The sequence below is a fragment of the Ambystoma mexicanum genome, chromosome 3q (genome assembly GCF_040938575.1).
Source record: "Ambystoma mexicanum isolate Mex_15411 chromosome 3q, UKY_AmexF1_1, whole genome shotgun sequence".
NCBI classification, from domain to species: Eukaryota; Metazoa; Chordata; class Amphibia; order Caudata; family Ambystomatidae; genus Ambystoma; species Ambystoma mexicanum.
In genome coordinates this window covers 961,141,367-961,167,589 of record NC_090926.1, presented here as the reverse complement: position 1 = coordinate 961,167,589, position 26,223 = coordinate 961,141,367, and the positions used below count along the sequence as shown (strand labels likewise).

General features: G+C 48.2%; 1 protein-coding gene across 3 annotated transcripts in view; it reads left to right on the top strand.

Moving 5' to 3' along the window:
- SLC39A11 (solute carrier family 39 member 11) overlaps nucleotides 1–26,223 on the top strand; it is a 2,648,929-nt gene that overhangs the window by 2,553,513 nt on the left and 69,193 nt on the right. The window contains exon 1 of one of the 3 annotated variants that reach the window (XM_069655099.1): nucleotides 2,729–4,334. The exons of the other annotated variants lie outside the window; for them this stretch is intronic. Within the exon in view, the coding sequence (XP_069511200.1) occupies nucleotides 3,841–4,334 (494 nt within the window). The 5' untranslated portion in view covers nucleotides 2,729–3,840. Of the gene's footprint in view, nucleotides 1–2,728; nucleotides 4,335–26,223 lie in introns of those variants that run through there. 3 annotated transcript variants of the gene reach the window in all.

The following is a 26,223-nucleotide window of genomic DNA, read 5'->3' as shown; positions in this document are numbered from 1 at the left end:
GAAGCTGCCCCGATCCAAATTGAGTGAGTAGACCATCCTGCTGCTTGTTCCAATTAAGAAGGGTCATATAATTCATGCTTCAAAGTCAATAAAGACCCATCCTTGTGAATCAGCACTTAGGTCCCTCTGTCCCGCCTCTGGGCCAGGTAATACGAAAGCAACATGGTTGGACAACTCTGTGTATCTCCAGACCTAGTCCATATAATATTCCTGCCTCTTACCCTTGGGTCCGTATAGAGATCCTGATGCTAATCACTAACCCTCTGAGCACAATGCAGACGTCACCCAACCTAAGAGCCCTTTCCATTGTGGCATTCTCACTCCTAGCTACTTGCTAGCTGATGTGCATCACCCCAAAGAAGGTGATAGCAAATGCCACCCTATATAATGCCACCTCAAAGGTATCCGAGTATACCTCACACAATGTTTCCAGGAGTTTCTTCTGCATGTCAGTCAACTGGGCGATGTCCATCTTTCTTTGGCCTTGCCATTCTGGCCCAACCTCTCAGTGCCACCTGTACTGAAAGCTCCTAGTCGGATCCTGCCCTGCTCTTAGCATAAAACACCAATGCCACGCTATCCGGTAATATTATCCCCACCAATAATATCACCATATATATGGTCATCGGGAACGGCCCTAGGCGATATTATTAGTGGGGATCATTTTGGGGGTAAATGGGAGCGCGGGCTGTGTGGTGTCCTCCGCTCCCTTTAAAATAATATGGGGGATGCAGGGTGTCCCCCGCAGGTTTAATGGGTTAATAACGCCACACAAATGTGGCTCCATTCTTGTATGGCAATATGCTTGTGGGGATATTAACACATGGAACCAATGCCACTAGGTGACCTGGCATCCAGTTCTTGGATTTTTCTATGGTCCTTGCCCATGCCACAAACTCGTTAACCCCGTCCCTCCAAAAATCTACTGTCCCAGCGCCTCTCTTTTTTACTACCCTCCTGAGCGTACCACAGTTCTGCTGGTACATGGACAACACTCCTACCGTAAACCTAAGCTCCCCCCTTCGGTTCCCAGAGTGTTGGGTCCACAACACCAGCTTCCATCTCTCTGTCCTGAAGGGTCCTTCTCCATTTGCACTCAGGGGAAAGCTTGCCAGAATTATTATTATTATTATTATTATTTAAAAAAACAATAAAACAGACCAAACCTTCCTGGCTGCCTCACCAAACGGAGTACCACCACATGTTGGCTTGGAAATTGAAATCCCACTGGGGCCTGAAAGCTGCTCAAAGCCTGCCTCAGACTTGCCTTAAGCATCTGACCTCCCCTTCAAGAGGAGTGGAGTCAGCTTGAGAGCCACAGGGGAAGCCCACTATGCCGATTACCTCTCTATTGCCCCCTCTAGGGGCAGGTGCAGCTTTTGAACCAGATGAAGGATTCGGCGTATGTGTCAAGTGAGAGTCACGCTCAGATCAGCCCAGGTCTAAGTCGCAATTCATTACATGCACGTGGTAAATGTTGGCTAATCTCGCACATGGCGGAGATCTTTAGCGAAATCATGCTGGTGCCTGGGGATCCAAATGGTCAGCGACGCGCGGGACAAGGAGTTCCAGCACTGTATGGCAACACTAGTCCAGGAAGCTCACACACAGCTCCAGCCCCATGACCAGTATAAGCAGGTGCACAGGAAAAATGTGCCAATTCTTTGTCTGCCTTTTTCCTCGAGTGGGGCTGTAAATTGGGGGCGAGGAGCAGGGCAATTTGGTTTATTGTAACACACGACAATGTATTTGGTTATAGCACTAAATATTAAACCATTGTATGTGTTAAAGGCCAATCGATGCAATGCATGTGTATAGGAGAGCACACGAACTCGCTTTGTCTGTGTGCTGTTGTTGTTTTGTTTGCCGACGATCACGGTTAAGCACCGTCTAAGACAATCCGTCTCGGCAGGGACGGCATCCGGGACTTTCAAATGAAAGGGGCCTCTTTCTGGTTGGGATGGGGGGCAGAAACTGCCCCGATATTGCCAGTCGGCAGTCTTATAACACGGCATTATATTCCTTTATATATTATGTTCTAGGACTTACAGTGTGCGCTTTACAGCGATCACCTTACAAGCCGTGTTTGGTGGAATCTGACATCACTTCCATTGGGGAAAACAGAAATGTTATCACCTCATTGCCTTTCAACGCTGGGTCCTCCACGTTTTCTACTTGCTTACAAAGTAGATTTATAGCTATTCAGTGTGCATTCAGTGTGTCAGCTCTCTGCTGGATCTCTGGCTCGTGATTATTTTATTTATTTAATGTATTGAGCATTTGTTAGGCGCATATACAACAGAATTGTGTTTCAAAGTGCCATGGGCGGCAACTGGCGGCTACTAACCTTAGATGCATTATAATGTATGACACCCAAAGCTGCTTAAGACCTTTCCACCAGATCTTTGTGGGTGTCGAGTCCCTTGGAGAAAGTGAACTCAATTTAGGATGTGCCCTGAACACGGAGAATCCGCCCATGGCGTCTGTCTCACACACAGTCCCACACAGTCCCTGACCTCTAACTCGCGTGAGAGGCGCCCTCACTCAGTATCGTGCTATGCCAGCTCTGTGTGTAACAGGTAAGGCAGGTTACAGGGATGTGTTCTTAGGCGCTGCGGTCGGGGTAGCAGGGAACGTCTTCTCGCGTGCCGGCTGCACAGACACCTCCACAGACAGCTGGATTGGGAAGCCATGATGTCACCAGGAAGCCGAAACAATTGCCTCTTTCATGGCTGGATGGAGGGAAAAATCCCAGCGCCGATAATAATCAGGGGAGTGCGCTCGGCCCTTTCCGCGCAGGTCTGAGCGAGGGCGGCTGGGGAGAAAGGAGGTTCCCACTGGAGGCCTTTGAGAGCCCCAGAGAAGAGGGACTTGTTTGGGATACGTAACCTACTATCGTAAGCTGGGAAGCCTATAGAGTATAGCCCTTGAACTGAATCCATGGGTTCGGCGCGTTGATTTATCTGCCACAATATGGTTGTTAATGGCAACAACCAATATGGACACGTCGTGCGGTTCGACGGCCTCTCTGCCGGACCCCGAAGGGCAAAGCGACTAACAAATTGTTCATTATTAATCGGGAAAAAATGAAGAGCACCTGGCATATTGCGAAGGAGACGAGCAACCCATAGACTCCACACCCTGGGGAGGGGTTTTCACGGGGGCATGCGCCTATTCTGCACCTCTCACCCACGAGGCATCAAACCATCTCATTAAATGATTAGCATTTTTCCTGGAGGAGATTGGAAAGCCTCACCTTGCGGTGCGACCCCACGCCACCGAGTGCAGCAGAAGTTGCGTGCAGTTTCCCCTTTCCCTGGAATGCCTCCGTCCCGTTGGTGGCACTCTGTTTAACCTGTTACCCAGGCTCGCCCACAGCTTGCCCGCCTTGAAAAGGGCTCTGAAGATGATTCTGGCCTGAGACGCGTTAGCAGACTGCACTCCACCCTCCTCCAATTCAGGACCGGGTCCCAGCACCCACAGACAGAAGCTTGATTTCCCCGCAACTAGTGACCCCTTCCATTCAGAAGCAGAGTCTGACTTTCAAAAACCGTATCCCATTTGGAGGCGACAGCCGTCTATTCCGACAGATACTTGAGCCTCAGTGCTGAGAGATGGATTCAAGGGAACACATGTGTGCTTTATAGAGAAAACAAATGCAAGTTTCAGGGTGCCTACTGAAACACTTGGCATTTATTCCCCGACTGGTTCTTCAGTGAGGCCAGTAGGAGTGCCTAGCTTGCCCGTGGCTATACCCGAGGCCTGGAGTCACATCTTCCAACTGATAAGAACATATAGAGAGGTTCATGGATTGTGTTAACTTGGGGCCACCTGTCTTCCATGCAATCCACTTCCTTTACCCACTTCAATGAGTGCCAACTTAAAAAATGTATTGTTGGGGCCCAAGTGGCGATAGGAAATCACCAAAGTCGGGAGAAGGCCAAGGGAAAAGGCCCCCCCCCCCCTCTCTGCAGCTCCGCTGCGTCGGAGTATGCAATTTACTCGACTTCGCCAGGATTTTTGTTCCAGTCCCTGCCTGCCGCCATTGCTGCCCTTGTGTGGGAGCGCAAGCCGTATGATGGCCGCTCCGGTTCCCCAGGCAACCAGCATCAACACACTGGAGCCCGGGAAAGTGCCCGCGAAATACACCGCCGCGGCCCAGGCCCGCTATTGGTCTCCTCTGCCTGCCAGCCCCTCCCCTCCTGCTTTAAAGGCAGTGGAGGCAGCCACCAGGCGAAGTCGTCGGGAGAAGGCCAAGGGAAAAGCCCCCCCGCTCTCTGCAGCTCTCTGCTGCTCGACGCTGATGGACTGCGATGCAAACCGTTCCACCAAAGGTAAGGCTGTTAACTCGAGCCTCTTTGTCTACATGCTCCTCCAAGAGCCACCCCCCACCACTACAAGGAACCTGCGCCTGCGCGCGCGTAGTGCCTTTGCCCTCCCCCATCCCACCAACTGCCTCTGCACTCTCGGAACACTCGCCTCGGAGCAAGGCCATCACTCCGTGCTCAACACCACAAAGGAGCCCCGACCTCAGTCACCAGGCCTCACACTCACGCCCCCGCCATATGACACCTGCCGCGCTAAAAGCTCCACTCCGCCTCTCTTCAGAAACTCTCTGCCCAGTTGAGCACGAGCCACGCGCCCCCTATGACACTATAGCACCCATGCCCATTGTTGCTGCCCCTACGGACACTGCTCTGCCTATGCCCCCTGCACCTCGTGTTGCCACTATGCCTCCTGCACCTCGTGTTGCCACTTTGCCTCATGTACCTTGTGTTGCCACTATGCCTCATGTACCTAGTGCTGTGCCTCTTGCACCTTGTGTTGCCACTATGCCTCTTGCACCTTGTGTTGCCACTATGCCTCTTGCACCGTGTGTTGCCACTATGCCTCTTGCACCGTGTGTTGCCACTATGCCTCTTGCACCTTGTGTTGCCACTATGCCTCTTGCACCTTGTGTTGCCACTATGCCTCTTGCACCTTGTGTTGCCACTATGCCTCATGTACCTTGTTTTGCCACTATGCCTCATGTACCTAGTGCTGTGCCTCATGCACCTTGTGTTGCCACTATGCCTCTTGCACCTTGTGTTGCCACTATGCCTCTTGCACCTTGTGTTGCCACTATGCCTCATGTACCTTGTGTTGCCACTATGCCTCATGTACCCAGTGCTGTGCCTCATGCACCTCGTGTTGCCACTATGCCTCATGCACCTAGTGCTGTGCCTCATGCACCCTGTGTTGCCACCATGCCTCATGCACCTAGTGCTGCCACTATGCCCCATGTACCTTGTGTTGCCACTATGCCTCATGTACCTAGTGTTGTGCCTCCTGCACCTTGCGTTGCCACTATGCCTCATGCACCTAGTGCTGTGCCTCATGCACCCTGTGTTGCCACCATGCCTCATGTACCTAGTGCTGTGCCTCATGCACCTTGTGTTGCCACTTTGCCTCATGCACCTAATGCTGCCACTATGCCTCATGTACCTAGTGTTGTGCCTCTTGTACCTTGTGTTGCCACTATGCCTCATGTGCCTAGTGTTGTGCTTCTTGTACCGTGTGTTGCCAGAATGCCTCATGTACCTAGTGTTGTGCCTCTTGTACCTTGTGTTGCCACTATGCCTCATGTACCTAGTGTTGTGCCTCATGCACTTTGTGTTGGTACTATGCCTAATGCTGCTGCCCTTACAGCCATTGCCCTGCCTGTGCTCCAGGCACCCTGGGCTGTTACCACACCTGCTGCCCCCATGCCAATAGCCACCGGCGCCTCAGCCCCTCCCCGAGCCCCTAAGCCTGCACATCCTACTGCAGAACCCACCTCGCTGAAATGTGGTCTTGTCAACGGCAGATCTATCCCAGCCCATGCCCTGGATATCCACGACCTCATTCTCAAGAACAAGTTAGACCTCCTCATCATCACTGAATCCTGGCTGAATGAAACTTCTGGCCCAGCCCTCACCCTGGCCATCCCAGATGGATACACCAACCACAGACAAGATCGACCCCTCACCAGGGGCGGCGGAGTAGCCCTCATTGCCAACGAAAGCCATACTGTCAGAAGAATAGAAGGCGACCTTGGCCTCAGCTGTGACTACCTCCCACTCAAAATCAACCTCTCTCCTAACATGACTCTGGCTCTCCACATCGTCTACCGCCCCCCCCCCTGGGCCTACCACAGACTTCCATGACTCCCTCATCCATTCCCTCTCCGCCAACCTGAAAAAGACTTCCAAAGTCTTACTCACTGGTGACCTCAATCTCTGCCTCAATGACCCTAATGACGCCCACGCAGCCACCCTAGATAAAGCCCTATCCACCTTTCGCGCAAGCCATCGCCCACCCCATGCACTCCAAAGGACGCTCACCGGACTGGGTCTCCCACAACAACTGCCCAGTACACATTACTGAGAACTCTCCCATCCTGTGGTCCGACCACCACTACATCCAATTTGACCTTGACACATCCAAAGAGCCCCCCCCTCCTCCCACCATCCCCCTCCAGGCCTCTCCAGAAGTTCCCGCCAGCTCACGGCTGAAAACATTACTCGTTTCCTTAAAGTACCTGCACTCCAGGCTCCTTTGTCGCAGGACTCTGAAATCCTCGCCAGCTCCTTCAAGCTAGCCATTACCCAAGTGGTCGACTCTATTGCTCCCCTCACTCTCAGGAAAGCCAAGCGCACCAATGCCTGGTTCTCCCAGGATCTGCTCCAAATGCGTGCTAAAAAACGTGCCGCCCTATCAACCTGGAACGCCAAACCTAATGATACTACCAAACTAGCCTTCAAGACCATCTCCAAAGACTATAAATCTGCCATAACCCAAGCTAAAGCTAACTCCTTCAACACAAGGATAGCTAACGCCAAATCTGGCACTAAGGAAATCTTCACCATTTTTAGGGAGCTAGAAACACCATCCTCCCTGCCACCCACCCTGTTGAAGGATGAAAAATGGTGTAATGGCATCCAATCCGCCATGCTCAACAAACTCAATACCCTGCAAACGAAAATCCTAGCTCACCAAAAAGCGCTAACCCTCCCGATTGCTTCCCAAAATAGTCATCAGAACAAGGAGACTACAACTAACTCCTCTCCGGTATTCAGCTTCAAGGACGTCACCAAATCCGAAAGTCATCCCCCTCCTAAAAACTATTAAACCGTCCAACCGCACGGGCGACGCCTGTCCTGCTCAGCTCATTAAGGACGGCGGTACCATCCTCGCTCCTTTCCTGACAGCCTTTATCAATTCCTCCTTCCAATCAGGCCTTGTCCCGTCTGACCTCAAAGAGGCCTGGGTTCGACCACTCCTTAAAAAACCATCCCTTGACCCCTCAGTACCAAGTAACTACAGGCCTATTACCACAGTCCCCTTCCTACTTAAAATTCTGGACAAAGCAGCTTACCTGCAAGTCCAAAAATTCCTTGAGGACCACCGCCTTCTGGGCCTTCGGGAGTCTGGGTTCAGGCCACGACATGGGACCGAAACGGCCTTACTCGACCTGAAAAATCAAATGGACGATATCGGAGATGAAGGGAAACCTGCGCTCCTTCTGCTCCTTGACCTATCCGCCGCATTCGACCTTGTCGACCACAATACACTTTGCCACCACCTCTCCATTGCAGCCAACTTCGCCCCTAAAGCGTGTGCGTGGATCATTTTGTTTCTGCAGGAACGGGCCATGAAAGTCTTTTCCGACTCTGCATGGGCCTCTCCCAGCAACATTAAATGTGGAGTACCTCAGGGGTCCCACCCTCTACAACTTAATTACGAGGCTCCTCTTCAACCTTCTCGACACCTTGGGCATCTCATACACCAACTACGCTGATGACACGCAGGTGCTCATCCCTCTCACAGGTGACTGAGGCAGACAGGATCACCCTTAACTCGATTTACTGCACCATCCAAGCCTGTATGGCAGGAAATTGGCTGTGCCTCAACAGCAACAAAACTGAGCTCCTACTCATTGGGTCACCAACCATCCTGGGTAACCTTGACAAGAAAAAGCGCTCCTTCACCATCGATAACATACCCATTGAAGTGTCCCACACAGTTAAAGCTCTCGGAGTCTACCTTGACTCGAACCTCGCCATGAACAGGCAGGTCAACGCCATTGCATCCTCATCAGCCTACTACTCTAAACTGCTCAACGCAGTAAGACCCTTCCTAACCACGCAGAACTGTCTTACTATTGCCAGGGCCACCATCGGTTCAAGACTGGACTATTGTAATGCTCTCCTCGGAGGCACATCCAGCAAAAACATTGCCAAACTCCAGCTTGTCCAAAACAATTCACTTAGAGCCGCCACTGGACTTCCGAAAAAGGATCACATATCGGACCTCAGGAGACAGGTGCACAGGCTTCCCGTTAAACAGAATTATCTTCAAAATCCTCTCCATTACCCACAAATGCCTCCATGATCTAGTGCCCCACAACCTCTCCCAGCGCATTTCCATGCCCACCTCCACCAGGCCGCCTAGGCTAGCCTACACCAACCTGATTACCAAGCCGAAAACATGCAGAGTGCGTGCTGGAGGCTCTAGTTTCTCAACTATCACTGCCGACCACTGGAACGCACTCCCCACTCACATCAGGGCTATCAACTCCCACTTGGTGTTCCGCAAAGCCATCAAAACCAGTCTGTTCGTCTGAAATGTTTGTGCCTAGCATCTGCTTGGTACTCAACTGAAACCTATGTCTGCTTAATGTACTTGCAACTGACCGCCTTATGATGTAACTAAGTAATCGCATTTTCCAAAGTCGTATTCTTGCCTACTTACACCTTCTTGAAAAAGCGCCTCAATGCCCGTGGGCTGTAGTGCGCTATACAAATGTAAAAAATAAATAAATAAAATGGAAGGAAGAACTGGGAAATCTAATGTGCTATGAGCCCCCAGGAAATGTGTGCCAGTCAATCAGCTTTGCTGGATCGCAGGCTTTATAACCGATGCAAGCCCAGGCTCAAAGCTGGTGGACCCTGGCACCCCTTCCGTGATTCTTCCTGCTTACCCAGCACTTATCACCAATGCAGCGGTGTGCCGTCCTGGTTTTCAATATACTGCTTCTTGCTGACACATCAACACCCATGCCATGGAAAAAGAAATGGGACTATGCTCCAGGATGCCAATGGCCATAATACCCTGTTGTTTGGGCAGGTACCGGCCTGCAATTCACATGGGCTGGTGGCTAATAGAACACGGTATAGACCTCTGAAAGCTGCATTATTGCTTAAATAGAATACTTTCTCATCTCCTTCACTCATTGTTTAGCCTCTTTATGGGACTATTTTGTAGACAATATAGTGGAACGGCTTAAACTCCAGCACAAACCCAGCACCGCAATTGGACACCAAAACTACACGTTTAGCAAAATGAGTAGGACTGTAGCTTTATTTTACCAATCCATAAATGAAAGTCAGCAGGCAGGCCAGTCATCTGTGCATGCATGCCTAGTAAGTTGGGAATGTTTCCTCTGTGATCTTAGAGCATGACAGAAGAGGAACTGTAATAATGATGCTCCTTCTGTAAGCTGCCATGGCACTGAGATTCCCCTTTTTTATTATTTATCTATTGAGTGTGGACCTAGCTTCGGAGAGCTACAAAGCACTTTACAATCATAAGGGGGAAGAATAAGGTTAGGGAGCATAGAATCCCGGGAGTGGGGATCTATCTAGTGAGGGGGGGCATAAGTCTGCGATGGATCTACAAGTAACCAGGGGAGCAAACAGTGGGGGATCTGATCACCCAATTTCAGGTAGGGTGGAGAGTGGACAGAGTATGGACCTAGGTGGTAGGGAGGAGCCATTCCTTGAAGAGGAGGATCTTGAGCTCCTTCCTGAACTGTAGAATCGAGGGGACAAGTCGGATGTTGATGGGGAGGAGGTTCCAGAGTCTTGGGGCACAGACCGATAAGGCCGGTCTTCTGGTTTTTATCTTCCTGCATTGGTGGAGTTCATGAATGCACATGTATTGACTTCTGTGGATTGTAGGCCTCCGGAGATGCTGAATTTCGCAGTGAGGTAGCTTGGCGACTTCAGGCTGATGGCCTTGTAGATGGTGCAGCGAGATTTGAAAATCATACAGGCTTGCAGCTGGAGCTAGTGCAGTTTGCTGAGGGTCGGGTGATGTGGTTGTATTTGCGTAGTCCTTTGAGACATGCTGCAGCATGCAGGGCACATCTCAAGGGAGCCAGGGTAGTTTCCGGAAAGGCATCAGAAGAAAGGGCATTGCCACCATCCAGGTGGGAGAGGACAAATTCCTTGGACAGAAGATCTGAAGTTGTTTTCTGAGACGAGGGCTTGATTGTTCACAGGAGAGAAAGTTGGTACCAAACCGTTTGTGTCTTCCTTGCTATGTGCTGTTTGAAGGAGATGTGTCCATCGATGTTGAACCCAAAGGACCTGGCGTAAGTGGCCAGCTAGTGTGTGGTGTCCTTGAGGTGCATGGCATGGATGTTCAGGTGTTTAGTGGTGTTTGTCAGCAATATGAATTCAGTCTTGGAGGGGTTGAGCTTCAGGTAAGCACTAGACATCCACGGCGGTCAATGAGAGGAAAGCCTTGACCCAGTGGATGTCTTTGATGGAGGATATCTTGGGTTAGAGCTGTCTCATATCTGTGTATTGGCAGATGTGAATGTTGTATGGAGCAAGGAGTGGTCCAAGCGGTACCATGTAGAGATTGAAGTTCACGGGGAGAGAATGGATCCTTGTGGGACTCCAGAGGAGATTGGTGGAGTTGGTGATCCCTTTCGCATTTAAGTTTTAATGAAGAGGACATCACACGAGCAAGGGAAGGGTTGGCAGTCAGATGTTGTGAGGCGCCGGCCAAGTGCCACCATGTAACACAAAGTAACTGTGCTGGTAAATTGCAGATCAATGCTCAGCAGTATGCCACTGCTCGAGAAGAGCTTGCATCTGTGTCTTCAAGTCAGCGGTGGCACTGTCAGTCTAATGTGGTACACCTACCCATCCGCCACATTTTTTCAAAGAATTCCCTTTCCTTGTTTCTACCCTTACCTTTATTGCACCCCATCCACTTATTTCCAAAAGCAAGGAGTCAGTAATGCAACCTATGTAACTGTATGAAGAGCGCACAGATACCTAAGGATTCAGTGTGCTATATAAATTAATAATTACGAATACAAATGCAAATGCTGCGCCAGGTGTGCTGCTGCAAAGAAACAAAGAATTGGAGTTCAAATGTTCTGCAACCATTGATGCCAGGCTGGGGTAGCACCTTGACATTTGATCAAAGTCCTTGATCCTGCTCAGCATCTACCAAAAAAGCAACCCTTAATTTGGAAAGAGGCAGCAAGAATGTGTTCCAAAAAGAAGTACCCCTTTCCTTGTTTACAGCGACTAGTCCGTAAATTAGCAAGAATCGACACAGGCAATTCAGGTTGGATACCCCATCCTTGGCCCCGGAGCAAAAACTGTTGGTGGGACTCAATTACCATGGTCCCAATTAACATATGCCCGCTTCCTTCCTTCCTTCTGCCATGCATAAACCCTGTAGTCCCTCACTATAGCTAGAGTTTGAGACTGTGGACAGTCCATTTTATGTGACCTAAGAATATGATCAGGCAAACACCTCCCCTCCCCCCACGGTACACAGGCATCAGAGGGGGAGCCAGGATTGTGTAGTAAGTGGGGCCCGGAGTTAGTGTAGTAGGTCCCACCATAAAGGGAGCCTGCAGGGGGATGTGCAGTTGTTCTGAATGCGCAGGAGTGACAAAGCATAGATAGGGAGCCCAAACCATTCATGGGGGATTCATTTGAAGAGCCAAGTCACCAACAATGCACAGAAGATGTTTCCATTGCATTTTCATAGTGTAATACCGCCCCCCTACACCAACCTCTCCTTTAAATGATAACACACATTTGGCTTTGTTGCATCCACAGATGCCAGTTAAACCCATGTCCCTGTTAAAAAATGTCATGGTCCAATGACCCTCCTTGGGCCCCAGCCTCACATACACAGAGACACACACACAGACACACAAACTCATGCACATTTATACACATTCATCCACCAGTCACATACCCATACAGTTTCTGTCATTCAAACAAGTACCCAGAATATTCATACTGCATTCTCATTCACACCCGTTCTTGCACCAATGTACACCATTCACACTTCAATAATTCAAATGAATTTACTTAGCCACCTCCTAGCATACATACATGTGTACATACACACATACGTGCACTTAAACACATCCACGCAAACATGCATACAGACATTCATACCTACATACAATCCTCGCACCCACGCATGCACACAAACAAAAACACTTATTCTTCCATTACCTATTTCCCTCCAGACTCGCTACACCGCCGCCTCTTCAGCTTCTCTTTGTGCCTCCGGCTCCTGCACCACAGACAGCAACCAGGAAGCAGAAATAGCTTCCTGGTTCCTGGCATGCAGGCAAATCCTGGTGGCCTGTTCAATTTCTCAATCCAGGGTCCTATGTTCGTGAAAATCGCGTACCAACAGAGTCATTATGTATTTGGGGACCACAAGGAAATTTGTAGTTATGAACTCCCTACTATTGGTTTTCACCCGCCAGGAAGTCTGAGCAAATGCCTGCTTACTCCTGCACAAACTCCCTAGGCAATTGATCCTCCCCACTTTGAATGTTATATGCAACCTTACAGGCCTCTTGTGGGTTCCTATGTGTTGAAAAATGTTAAGAAATGTTAGGCTTATCGGTGGACCATTTATAATGATCCCAGTCCTCCAGTCCCGCAAAGAAATGGGAGTACTCAGGTGAGAAAGTCCATTTTGCAAATGCTACACAATTCACATAATTCCTGATCTGGAATGATGCCATCATCTGCTTATAAAGTTGCAGGTGCTCCCATAACGAATACTTGCCATTCTTGTGCTATGGGTTCAGGAAGCTCTTTAAGGCCTTGATCTGTCTGATTGGGTCTTTGATGCTTTTTTTGTTTCCCTGTCTTTCTTCTTCTGCACCGAAGTCCATTCACCTTCTGACTCGGAGCTGCTACTGGTACTCCCTTCCCTGTCTTCTAGGTCAAGTCCTCGTGGCTCTATAACCAGTCAAAGATTACTTTCCCTCCACCTTAATGCAATTGCATCTTGCACTTTGTCATGAGTCAGAAATAGGTAGCTAAATCCCAGACAAGCCCTCAATGTGAAACGGTTTGAGAGACCACCCTCAACACGGGGAGTTCCTTCCCTTCCCACTCAAGGTGTCACGCAACAAACATAACAGATTCTTTTCTTCAGCCCTACTTCAGATGCATATCATGCCCCTTAGGCCCCTCCCCTGAACTACCAATGAGCCAATAACCAGGCCGGGGTACATGAAATATATTTGTTATTTATTTAAATGGAAAGTAATAGAAATCACACTGAACTACACGTGCCACCTTCTTTGTGGCTGACCATTAACGCAAATCAAGTGCACAAATCAGTGTAAAAAAAAACACAAATCACAATTCTTATACAATAAATAAACTAATCAAGAACCAAAACATTTATAAATGTAGTGTTGTGCAATATTTATTTTCCTGCAGGCTCAAAAGGCTTGCAGTAGCATTTAAAGATTGGTACAAATACATTGGCAATTATGATTTCCCCAACACGTTTGGTTTAAAATAAAAACATAGTGATTTAGCAGTTTGTTTTTCATGACACCACCCCCTCCCCTACTTTGGCTTGTGTTGGGGAAGACGAACAGAAAAATGGGAATGATTTGGGGGATTTTGGATTTCAGACCGCACTTCACTGAAATGCCTCTGTTAGGGGAATGTTGAACCAAATGATTGGACTGATTTAAGAACAAAGACACCCCTCTTTCTTAAAGAAGTTGGGGTCAACAGGACAAAAAGTATTACCCAGTTAAATTATAGGCTATAGTTTTTCAGCGCACACTGGAGAGTGGGCTTTGTTAATTTAGAATTTTAACAAAAATCACACGGGGTGGTCCACCAAATAGGGAATTAATTAAATTAATCTTTTTAGTTAAATAGCACAGTTTTGCCACCACCCCCCACTATAAAGGGAAGGGATTTAAGGCAAGCAGACTCCCCACCTTTTGGTTTCCCTGGGCTCAGTTCTGCTTGCATAGAAAGTTCAGGACAGCCAGCTGCATGTCAGGAAACCTTGGAAGGATAAGCAGGGGTCTGGTCGCTCCTCTGCTGTTTCCTTGCAGCTGTCAGATATTAAGTTCCATTGGCGCTCTTTAATGGTAAATTTCAGCAGCTCTGTCCCTCCCTTATATAGCAGTGATGATACCATCAATTTTACAATCTTGGGGGAGTAACCTGCAAGAGGTCACACAAATAGGATTGGACAGTTAGCCTTCTCTCTCCTGCCCACTCCAGCCCCTCTCTATGGATTGTTTTAAGAGTCTGGGGCATGACCACGTTGTGAGGAGGCATGCCAGTGAGCTCCTGCAAGATCTGACACAATCCGCAGTAATAAGTGCTGTCTGTGAAGTACATCCAAATGATAAAGAAACATGCCTAAGCATTTGTGGATTGCGGTCACTACCTGTGCAACAACCCACCCCAGCGGATCAGCAGTTCTACTCTTTGTAAGTTTTGCTGGCTGCCTGCCGAAAGAAAAAATGCCACCTCCCAAGACTGTGAGGCAGAATGAGAAGCTACATAACCGCAACAGTGGGGTGACGCGAGAAAAGCAACGGCCCTGCAGTTGCCGACCCAGACATACGCAGGAGTACATAAAGGTGAACCGCCAACCCTCAAACCCCGAAATAGCACAGAGAACTCGCAGTGCACACTTGCGCTTGGTAGAACTTACGTGAGGCTGGACGACGGCTCTCCCAGCTCCCACAAATAAACGCACAGTAAGGCGCAGGACTGTCGCGAGCCGTGTAAGCACTCGCTGCCCAAACGCAGCATTTGATTAGCATCAGCCATTATTTAAATCACACAGAGTTCGCAAACCCGCAGGAGGCGCACACCATTAGCACCATCAGCTACCCTAGCAGCACAGCCAAGCTCCAGCTCGACAAGGACCTAGGCTCCTTTGATAGCAGTGTAGAGCACACTGAATTCCAGGGGACAGGACACTTCAAAACAACACTGAGGGGTGGTGAGACCGGACTTAAGGCCCCCGTAAAGCAATTGAAGTACAGTCCATTAATAAGCCCACACACAAGGATCCTCTCCCCTCCACTGCTCCAACCACAAGTAGAGCAAGCTGGGCCAAGGACTAAGAAATACGGCACAATCATATGCTGAACCCAGCCAGCCACCCTCCAATAACGTGGCAGACATACTCGCGGACTGCACACTAAACGCACCACACACAGAGAGCTGAGTGCCTCCTAAGGCGGCCAAACCTAAGGGCAGCCAAACAACGATAGACAACTATGCCAAAATCCAATTGCAGACGCCCACTGCCTACCTGGTGTTGACACAAAATACAGTTAAAGAAGCTGGAGAGCTGGACAAACAAATCCTACTGGCTATTGCGGAACTGAAAACCTCACAGTGCTCAAAAATAGATGCAACCATGGTAGATGTGGGGCTACTATGTCAAGATGTCTGGAGATTATCTGATAGGACTATGGACAAAAAACAACTGACAGACAACACTTCAAGGATTCACAAAATCCACCGAGATGTCCACATCTTACAACAGATAGGAAGATAGGGCAGAGGATGCAGAGGGGAGAGCCTGGAGGAATAATGTCCGCATCATCGGCCTGCCGGAAGGATATGGAGGAACGGACCCCACATCTTATGTGGGAAACTTGTTCTTACAAGAGTTAGGTCCTGGGAATCTTTTGCGGGGCTGCACAATAGAGATAGCACATAGAGCCCTAACAAGAACACTGCTGCCAGGAGCCCCACCGCAACCAATCATCGCAAAAATTCTCAATTACAAGGATAGGGAGATGATCTTATCCTATTCGAGGCAAGGCAACATGATACGGAGAGCAGCAGCAAGCCTGGCCATATACCCAGACTATACCTTCCAAGTCCAGAAAGGCAGGGATCACTTCTCATTAGCCAAAGCAGGCTTCGTGAAGCAGACCTAAAATATATGTTGATGTACCCAGCTCGACTAAAGGTCCATCACAAAAATCTAGCCCTGTGCTTTGGCTGCGCGTGGATGGACAGAGAAAAATTTGTCCTCTCACACAGGGCAGCGTTGCCCCGCCGGAAATAGCAATATTTCTGCTAGAGAAGTAAATCGCACCAAGGAACATGATGCCATCAACTACTCTCTCATGATTGAACAGCACTGACCCAGCGCCAGCTGGGAACCTCAGGACAAGCATGTTACCAACTAGGTGGACCACCTCTCAAGATGGCAGACGTTGCTTAGCTTATATATATGCAGGACCCACTTTAAGTAAGTAACCATCGCCCCCGAGGAAGGGGACCTGATCCCGGGCTGCTGCCAAGCCACCCTCAGAGTTTTTCTTCTTGGAACGTTTGTTCCGGCGCCCAACTGCTGCGGGCAAGTCTCTAGACCAGACACTCGAGGCGACCATGAAAAAGCGAATGCCCCCGAGCATGGGTAACTTTGCTGGGTGACTGTTAGTTAAGGAAGTTGGGGAAGTTATTGGGAGTTCTTTTTTGCCTGCACCCAAGGGCCGTATTACAACATAGTACGCAATTCCTGGCTCTACCCTTGGGGAATCATGTAGGAGGACTGTCTGGTAGTCTGAAATACTGGGCCCTGTTACAACGAACGCTGGTCAAAATGAACAGGCCATCATAGCAACCGACTAGAAATTGCTCACCTGGAATGTCAGTGGTTTGAAGGGTTATGTGAAAAGGAACCGAGTCTACGCATACCTCTGCAGACATAACTTTGATATTGCTCTACTACAGGAGAGACCCACCTCATAGCGGACAAACAAGTGCTGATAGACAGCAAGTGGGGTGGGCGAACCATCGGCTCCCCATACTCTGCGTACGCCCGCAGGGTGTTAATTTGGAAAGGCCCCACTGTGCCCTTTAAAGTGACCCTGTTTACAACTGATAAAAAAGCCGGAATGGTATTGTAACAGGGGCTTCTAGAGAATGTGGATACCTGCCCAGTTAACACACATTCCCCCAATCATGACACAGCAGTCTTTTTCCAGACACTGTATCCACGTCTTGGGCCATACCGAGAGGGCAAGATCATATGAGGAGGGGACATTAACTGTGTTATAAATTGGCAATTGGATAGGTCCGATTCCAAACGCCAAAGACCTGCCCCTCCAGCACAGTCCTTGATAACACTCTCAACATCCTTCGAGCTGGTAGATATATGGAGAACACTTGATCTGGACTCTTCTCTGCACCACTCTCTGTCCACACCAGACTCGACTATTTTTTTGTTTGAAAAGACCTGGATGCCGTCCTTGTAGTACCGAATCCAAGAGCGTGGTGTTGAAGTGGCAATATGTACCCGAGGCCACCCATTCCCTTATGGAGACTCAAAAGTGAGGCACTACAAGACACCCCGTTTGAAGCATGTCCAGGAGAGCAGCCAAGAATACTTCCCACATAGCTCTGGGAGTGTCCCTGGCGCTGGCACTTTCTGGGAGGCTCTGAAGGTGGTCATAAGGGGCACTGCAATTGCCAAGGCGGGTGGCATACAAGCCTTGCTATGTAGGTAACTCACCTCCAGTGAAGAGGCATTACAAAAGCTTGCACAGTCAAACTCGGGCCAACGAAAGGGGGACACAGATGAGTCAGTATTACAACAAAAATGTATAGAATGTTGGGACCGATCAGGCTGGTACAGTTATTCTAAATATATTGAAAGACAGCATGTGGAAGGCGACAAGCCGGGCCGACTGCTTGCTTGGCTATACAAAAAAGAGCAGCGAGTACCCATTTACTCCAAACAAACACAAGGCTCTACACGCACCACACTAGAGGTGATTAATGCAGTTTTCCAAGAGTGCTATCGGAATTTACGGCCACACGTGCAAATATAGAGGAGGTGCTAAGCAAGATACAACTCACTCAACTTGATGAGGCAGCCATCAACAGTCTAGACACACCCATCACGTTGGAAGAACTAATGGGCATAATAGGCTCATTGCCATCTGGGAAGACTCTGGGGTCAGACAGCCTGCCCAATGAGGTCTGTAAAGAATTTATAGCGGACCTTGCTCCTCACCTCCTTAATACACTAACGGAAGCGTATGAAATACGAATCCTTCCTCGCAGCCTGAGGGAATCAATAATCATACCCCTCCTCAAACCACACAAATCGCTGCTAGAATGTAGCTCGTACAGGCCCCTGTCCATGCTTAATCAGGACAGTAAAATCCTGACAGCACTGCTGGCCAATAGACTAAAAAAAGTGATTCATACCCTAGTGCACTTCAATCAAACTGGGTATGTGCCAGGCAGATATATGGCTTGGAAACTAAGGTGCTTGCACCACGTTATGGACAGCACTGCATCATGGGACACACCCTGCGCGATAGCTGCATTGGATGCCATAAAAGCATTCGACTCCCTCAAATGAGACTGACTAAATGCCACGTTATGTCGGTTTGGTTTTGGACAGATGTTTATCAATTGGGTGAAGCTAGTATATACCAAACCAGTGGCAAGAGTCAAGACAGGCAAACACTTCTTGCGCACTCGGTTCTAGAAAGGGGTACTAGACAATGTTTCTCATTATCCCCACTGCTCTGTATTCTGGCAATGGAGCCGATATCTAAATATCTAAGAACAGATTACATAGATCCAGGGGTACTCATTGATAGAACACACCATTTAATATCCTTGTATGCCGATGAGACACTGCTATATGTACAAAACCCAGAAGACAATTGTCATGAGGCCTATCCCCGGGGAACCAGACCAGGTCCACCAACCCCGGAAGCAGGCATCAAGTTATTTTGAGCAAGCCCAAAAACCCCTGCTAGGGGCTGTTTGGGTGCGGTCCTGGCGCCTATGGCGCCAGGCTCATATGGTGAGTCAGTCCTGGTGCCATAAGCGCCAGGCTCATAGAGTAGAACTTACCTGATGCAGACCATGCTGCAAGCTTATCTGATGCAGACCATACTACAGTGCTCCAAGCCAAATGAGGCTTGGAAGGGACTATTTTACCTAGGGACTATTTTTTACTCGGGTGGGGCTGGGGAGGAATACTTACCTGGGACTACTTTGGAGGCTATTTAAACCACACCCAAAGAGCAGCACACGCTTCGCATTATTCTGCATCCAGCAGCGTAACGCTCACTGTGTCTGCAAGCCTGCATCCAGTCTCCTGCCACGCCCACCTCGAGTCTGCAGCTCCTAGAAAAAGGGAGGAACAGAAGGAGAAGAGGTTAGAATAAGAGCAAAACCTTCGATCCTTACCTGAATTCCGGATCCACCGTGCCTTTGAGCTGGAAGAAAGAAGCATTTTACGCACGCTGCCTCGCCTGCTGCAGCGCCGCGCTGTACTCACCGGCCTTCGCAGCATCCTCACGATCCACTGCATCCTTCTGCATGTTCCCGCCGTACTCTGGCACCTAAGGGGAACACAAGAACAGCAAAGGTGAGCCAAGGGAATAAACGGAGGCAATAGTAACTACCCCCATAGACTTACCTGATTACCGCCGGGGGTACTATTCCTCTTCACGGGACGGCACAGTCTCCATTGCATCCTCGCCGTACCCCGGCCCCTAAGGAAAACAAAAGGACAACAAGGTGAGACAAAGGGACAAACAAGGGGAACTCTTCTCACCACAATAGACTTACCTAATTTTACCGCCGGAGGCATTATTCTCCGAACTTCATATTTTCTCTCCACACCTGAATAAGGGAGTAAGCAACAGATTACTTTCTGGCCTTATTTTATTGAACTGTGTAGGATAAGCCAAATCCTTACCTGAACTTCGTCAGCTACTACGAGGAACTCTTCGCTGGGGTCAAGCTGCAAACTGCTAGGAATCGGACAAGAGTGAAAGTCAGACATGTGAACTCTTACGAACTACATACTTTTCGGATTCAATATTGTTCTGGAACTCGCCAATTCCTTCGAGCCAGTGAAGCAACTGGTTATCAACGCGCCCCTGCGCTCAATGCAGGATGGAGAGCTCTTCTTTTCAAACCATCAGGTGAGACTATAAGAGGGGACATCAAAGGTGATCTGTGGAGAGAACAGCGGGGGTGGGGGGATTTACGCTCAACTCCACGGGTGGTTAATTCCCTTTCTCCATTTGCAGAAGAATATTCCTACGGGCCAAGCAAACGAAGCTAGGTGGGCCAGTCCAGTCCGTCATCTCGGCCCTATGCGTCACATTGGTGGAGACCGCAGCTGCCCAGTTCAGATCAACGCCTCTATGGGAGCCAGGTGAGCGTAACAACAATTTGTAACTCCTAATGGCCCTAGACCTTTTTATACGCCTCTCGGGTATCACTATTAGTAAAGAGAAGTAATCCCCGTTTCCACTGACAAGCTTAACCAAAGTATGTCTGGATAAGCTCCCTATCCGTACTCTACAATGGAGCACTAACACATTCAGTTACCTCGGCATTAACATATATCACAACCCTGTGCTTGAACATGTCAACAAGACACAGAAAGCCCTTGATGGAATTAAAATCTAAATGAAGTTCTGGGCTAAACTACCCCTTTCACTGATTGGTAGAGCCGCATTGCTGAAGATGGTGGCACTTCCCAGGCTACTACCTCATTTTGTAAACGTCCCTTATAATATACCCAAGTCTTTCTTCAAGACTTTAGATTTTCTAAGTAGGGAATTCCTATTGCACAACAGAAGGTATAGAATAGCATTATCTTCCCTACAGAAGCCTTATGAAGAGGGCGGTATCAAAGCTTCTCACTTGAGACATATTACATTGCAAGGCAGCTGCAATTTGTGGTAGGCTGGTTAGCAGATGAGCTCACTTCAGACATTGACTTACTTCAGCCCTCAGTACCAGATTGCTTTCTCAAAGAGCTACTGTGGCACAAAAAACATTGTGCCACTCAAAGCTCACATTATGTAACACTAGGCACCCAACAGTGGAATAGGGCGCTTACATTTATGGAGCTGACAGATCCATTCTCCGTACAAATCCCTCTAGCCTCACTTGTCCCAAATGCATCCCAAGCATGGCTGGGTATTCTCATACATTGGGAAACACACGGCATAGTCACTATAGAGGACCTGGTTGATGGCTCCTCCTTTATACCCTTCCAGGAGCTAGTAGATACTACAGGCAAACATCCTGGCCAATACCTTCTGCACCGCACCATTCAGAATATTATATTGCGTACATGGCCAACATATAAAGATATAATGGAAACACACGCAGTAGTCGAAACCCTATTCGTCATAGCAGAAGGCGGTCACGCAATATCCAGGTTATACAATTTTCTCTAGACCAGCAGACCCTCTGGGGATTTGGCTATTAGGATCAAATGGGAAGAGGACCTAGGTGCCCCGTTACAAGATTCGGACTGGTCAAAGATATTGCGGTATCACAAAAAAGTGTCACGTAATGCTAGATTGCAGCTGATCCAACTGTTTGTCACTCATAGAGCATACTTAACGCCCCTTAGAATTTCAAGATTCCATGGAGCAGACACACAACACTGCCCCTGATGCGATGCACCAATGCCGGATTACCGCACATGATCTGGGCATGCCCTACCATTAGAAAATATTGGGAAGAAGTGGCATCCAGACTTGGTATAGTAAGTCTGACCACTAACCTGGCGTCGCCATTAGCTTGCTTGTTGGGTTGCTTTACGTGCCCCAAAACTACACTGCACGCATCCAAAATGAAAGACCTAGTATATACACTAGCTAAACGCAGGATAGCTATGGCATGGAAATCCCCATGCGGCCCCAATATACCAGATTGGTCGCAAGACCTGGAGCAGACATATGTGCGCTTAATTTACAAGTATCGAGACAATTGGGTGAAAACTCTTTTTTGTTGATGGAGGGGGCTGACTCTTGAGGGTTAGATCAATTAGATAATAAACAGTGAGTCAAAGCTACCCCTCCCTTCGACACATAGGTAATGCTAACAACCTACAGGGGGCTAAGGTGAAATTTCCTCAGCCATTCGTGATCAAAACGGTGTCCAGTTAAAGGATCGATTACAAAAGGTTTTGAATGCAAAATGCGAGAGTCAATAGGATCGAAAACCAAAGGTTCCATTTTCTTTTTTTATTATATATTTTTGGGGGGTTTCCGTGTAGGTTAAAAAAAAGTGTTTTTTACCAACAAAAACAGGGGTTGGGGGGGATCCCGCACCCCCAAAAAATGTTTACAAAAAAAATAATTATTCAAACCTTTTCTTTTCGGTCCTTTTGATTCGAACCTATTGTAATTTGAACCTTTTGATTCGAACCTTTGACCTATAACCGATCAAAACTAGTACTGTTAAAACAAAATGTATCCCAAATTGTGTATCCACATTAAAAGCAATACGAGGCAATGATCACAAAATGTGACTGAAATTGTCATTCACAACACAAGAACATGTGACAATTATACATCTAGAAAAGTGAGGTTAGTAACTCAAGGTGATTGTATGTGCTGCAGACAATAACAGCACATTTCATCTGTCAACACTATTGCGTGTTTCCAGTTCGGGGGCCCATAGAAAAAATTCTGGTTTGTAATGTCCTCCGCACTTTCCTCAGGACTCTTCTGCTACAAGCAGTGTACAGTTGTTATCACACACGTTCTTCAAATCTAAATAAAAACAGATAATGTGTCGTAAAAATGTATATAGTACGGGTGAGATCAACAAAAAAGCCATAGTAGTAGGCTCTAGTGTCTGGGGGTTGTCGCCTACCTAATATGTCATCTCTGTGTCTTGGGCTGAAATTAGAAAAGGCTGTCTGTACAGTGACGTGTTACAAAATTGGCTCTGGTGGCTGCTGCAGAGAGAGGAAAAGAGGACGTAATGTACCTCGTTTGACACCGACTAATCTGTTGGTATCATAGTTAGGATCCAGGAAAATGTGGTTATTGAGTTACCTGGTATGGGGCTCTTAAATCCACAGGATCAATTTATTGCTGAGAAATGTTCTGAAAAACACAAAAATTGTGCAAGGTTTTACACTTGTCGGCTTTTGGTGAACATTGTTCTTTGCTGCACATATGGTCTGTGTGGTTTGCTACATATGTCAAGACACACTTTAAAGCGAGCCTTATTACTGGCCGTCTAATCACAGGCGTTCGCTAGCATGGAACATGGCTTTAGACAGAGTGCTCAATTTGGCACAGGTAATTGTGAGAAAACCTGCTAGCGCAATTGTTAATGGCAGGTGCGCTCAATGTAAAAAAACATAGGTCTAAACACTTGAAAAATGCTGTGGTGACTAACACCAATATTCGGTGAAGAAACTACTACAAGGCAGCTGCGGCGTCTGTTCTAAAAATCCTGTCTGTTGCCAGATGCTAGGCAACGCGCTAAAGCGGCATGAATATGGCTGCAACGATTAAACTATGCGATTTTGTATGATCACACCACTATTGCTGAAACGGGTACCGCTGTGTGCCAGGGAGTGCTGTGAAAGCAGTATAATGATCGTGGAAAAACCTAATATGCAGAAAAATAGTAATAAAAGCGGGGAAGCAGACTTACATGTCGGCTGCTCTGGCGTGTAGTAACTGACTACTACATATGCGTCTAGGCAGGCTGGTGTTCAGAATGCATTCACCCAACTTTATTAACTACAAAGGCGTCCCTGCTGTTGCTCTGCAACAGATTGTGTTGATTCGCTGTGTTATCGAGTGACTATTAGAAGTATTGATTGGAACTAGAGCGGGTCTTCTATATTAATTGACACAGGATTGTGCACTTATAGTAGAGTGGCCAGGGATGATACGATGCATAGGTTAATGGATGGCCTTACGACGATGTACCGTGGGTGAGATTATACATGGTCATGCATTCATTTCATAGATTAGTGTCTAAATAAAGAGAACAAAAAGAGCCAGGTGGTACGTGAGGCATACAGTTGATAAAGTAAATCAACCGGGTTCAGAGAGCCTTATTATTGGGAAAAGAATGTCGTTGACAATGTTCACGCATGTTTGATTGAGCAAAATAATACAAAATATATTCACAGGATATTATGGAGGACATGCCGTAGGTGAAAATGTACCCGAGGAAAATATAGAAATTTGTCAAGCGGTCAAATCAATGTCTAATCTAGGGAAATCAGAGTGTCGTTGACCTTGATCGTACATGTTTGATTGGGCACAATAATGCAAAATAGATGCTCAAGGTAATCGCGTGTATGCAGGGCAGAAAAGGGACCACATCAAAAGGGGCCAAATGTCTGATGGCATAAAACAACACGTTTTAGCACGAGGAAGCACAAAAACAATAGTGATTTGCATTGGCTATTATCCCGACAGGAGTGTGCTGGATGGAAGTACATCTGAGTATGTGTTTAGTTGAAAAAACATGTTCCATTTGATCGGTACATTTAGGCCTTTCTTCACAGAATCTAGGTGGAAAATCCATTTTTTATCAGGTTTTCTTAATTCGTGGTCCCGGTCGCTTACTCGGAAAGGATTTCTGACTGTCTGAATAATGAACCAGAACATGTCTGAATGTTTATGATTTTTTTCTTTAAAGTGTGCCACCATCGGTTTATCTGCCACTAGATTTCTAAGGCATAATCTATGTTCACAAATACTCTGGCATATTTCTCTTTTACATTTGCCTATGTAGATAAGTCCACAAGGGCAATTTATCCCATATACTGACCATTTCGTATGGCAATTAGTAAAGGACTTGTACTTCCATATTGTGTCATAAAGGTCAATTTTTTTGAGGTATAGTGTGAGGGTGCAGACGGAACATTTCCCACATCTATAGTGTCCAGTCACAGGGGTTAGGCTCCATAGGGTCGTTTGTGTGCAAACTCATATTTTTGCTTCTTTGTACATAAGCACTAGCCGGTCCTTTAGATTTTTACTACAGTTGAAGGCGAAACATGGTTTTTTTGGTTTGAAATTCTCTGTCCTCAGGATATCCCAGTGACGGAGAACAGTTTTTCTCAATTGATTGCTCAGAGGAGTGAAGTAGTTACACAGGTAACACTCTTACGTCCTGTCCCCTTTGCTCCATACTGTATGGGCGTCCCTTCCTTGGGACGGGAGTCGGAATATTTTTCACCAGAAAAACCTTCTTCCCCTTTAACTTTAGAGGCGCTACCCCGACTCTGCCCACCGGCGCCACACCTTAGTCCCATTTTCCGCGTCAACGGGAATGGGCCGATTTCACCAGTGCCCCTGGGTTTGGCCTTGTCATGTAATTCCACATGTTCTTCCCCGGATTCTTCTATTATCTTTTTGTCTTTCTTTGTCATCTAGGTACTTGGTCCTCCGGCGTCACGCTCCTCCCCAGCACATGTTAACTTCAGCGGGTTTCAGCAGGTGTCCAGCCTGTGAGGGACTCTTTCCCATGTCTGACCCCAACGCTCTTTACCTCCGCTGCCTTGTCCCAGACCACGGCTGGGAAGGTTGCACCACGTGCAACTCTCTAACTCCACGCACACTGAAGAACAGGCTAGCTAGGTGGAGAGAACTCGTCAACGCGTCGCCTCCAAAGGACTTGAGGAAGTTTGTCCAGCAGAGACCGAGGCCCAAGGGAGGGCCGTTAATTTCCATTGCACCCCGCAAGGGCGACTCCTTCCTGAGGAAGCACCCAAGCAGGAGGAACCGCTCGGGTTCTGTTAACAGAGCACGCACCAAAGCTAACCCAGCTACCAGCCTTACGGCTCAGGGGTCTCTGGATAGGGGCTGCAAGGTTCTTCTACCGGGTCTACACCCGAGGGGCTGCACCCTAGTACCGACTCCCATGTCCGAGGGGGCGCCTGCATGCGGCACTACCTGCGACAATGCTGAGCGCAAGATGCCTTCCAGGCCTAGACCTGAGGTGCGGGATAGCCTCCTGTTCCCACACCAAGAGTCTTGGGTGAGGCCGTGTCCGGAGGGCCCTGCACCACGACTTTGGCACGTGGCACACAGCCCGACAAAATAGATGCCGCACCCTACAACATGGCCGCTCGTCCAATGCCACTCCTAGGAACAGAGCAGGCGTGTGAACGAGTTTCAAAGTGGGACTGGTGTCAACCAGGTATGTGGCCTACAGTTTATCCATCAGTAGCACGGGGTAGGTTCCCCCTGCAACCCATACTGAGTGTGCTCCGGCCCCAGCAGCCCCCAGCCACTCCATCAGTATCCCCTGAATCCTCTTTAGCCTCTGAGGACCGGTTCTTCAAAAGGTTTTTGGGGCTGATGCG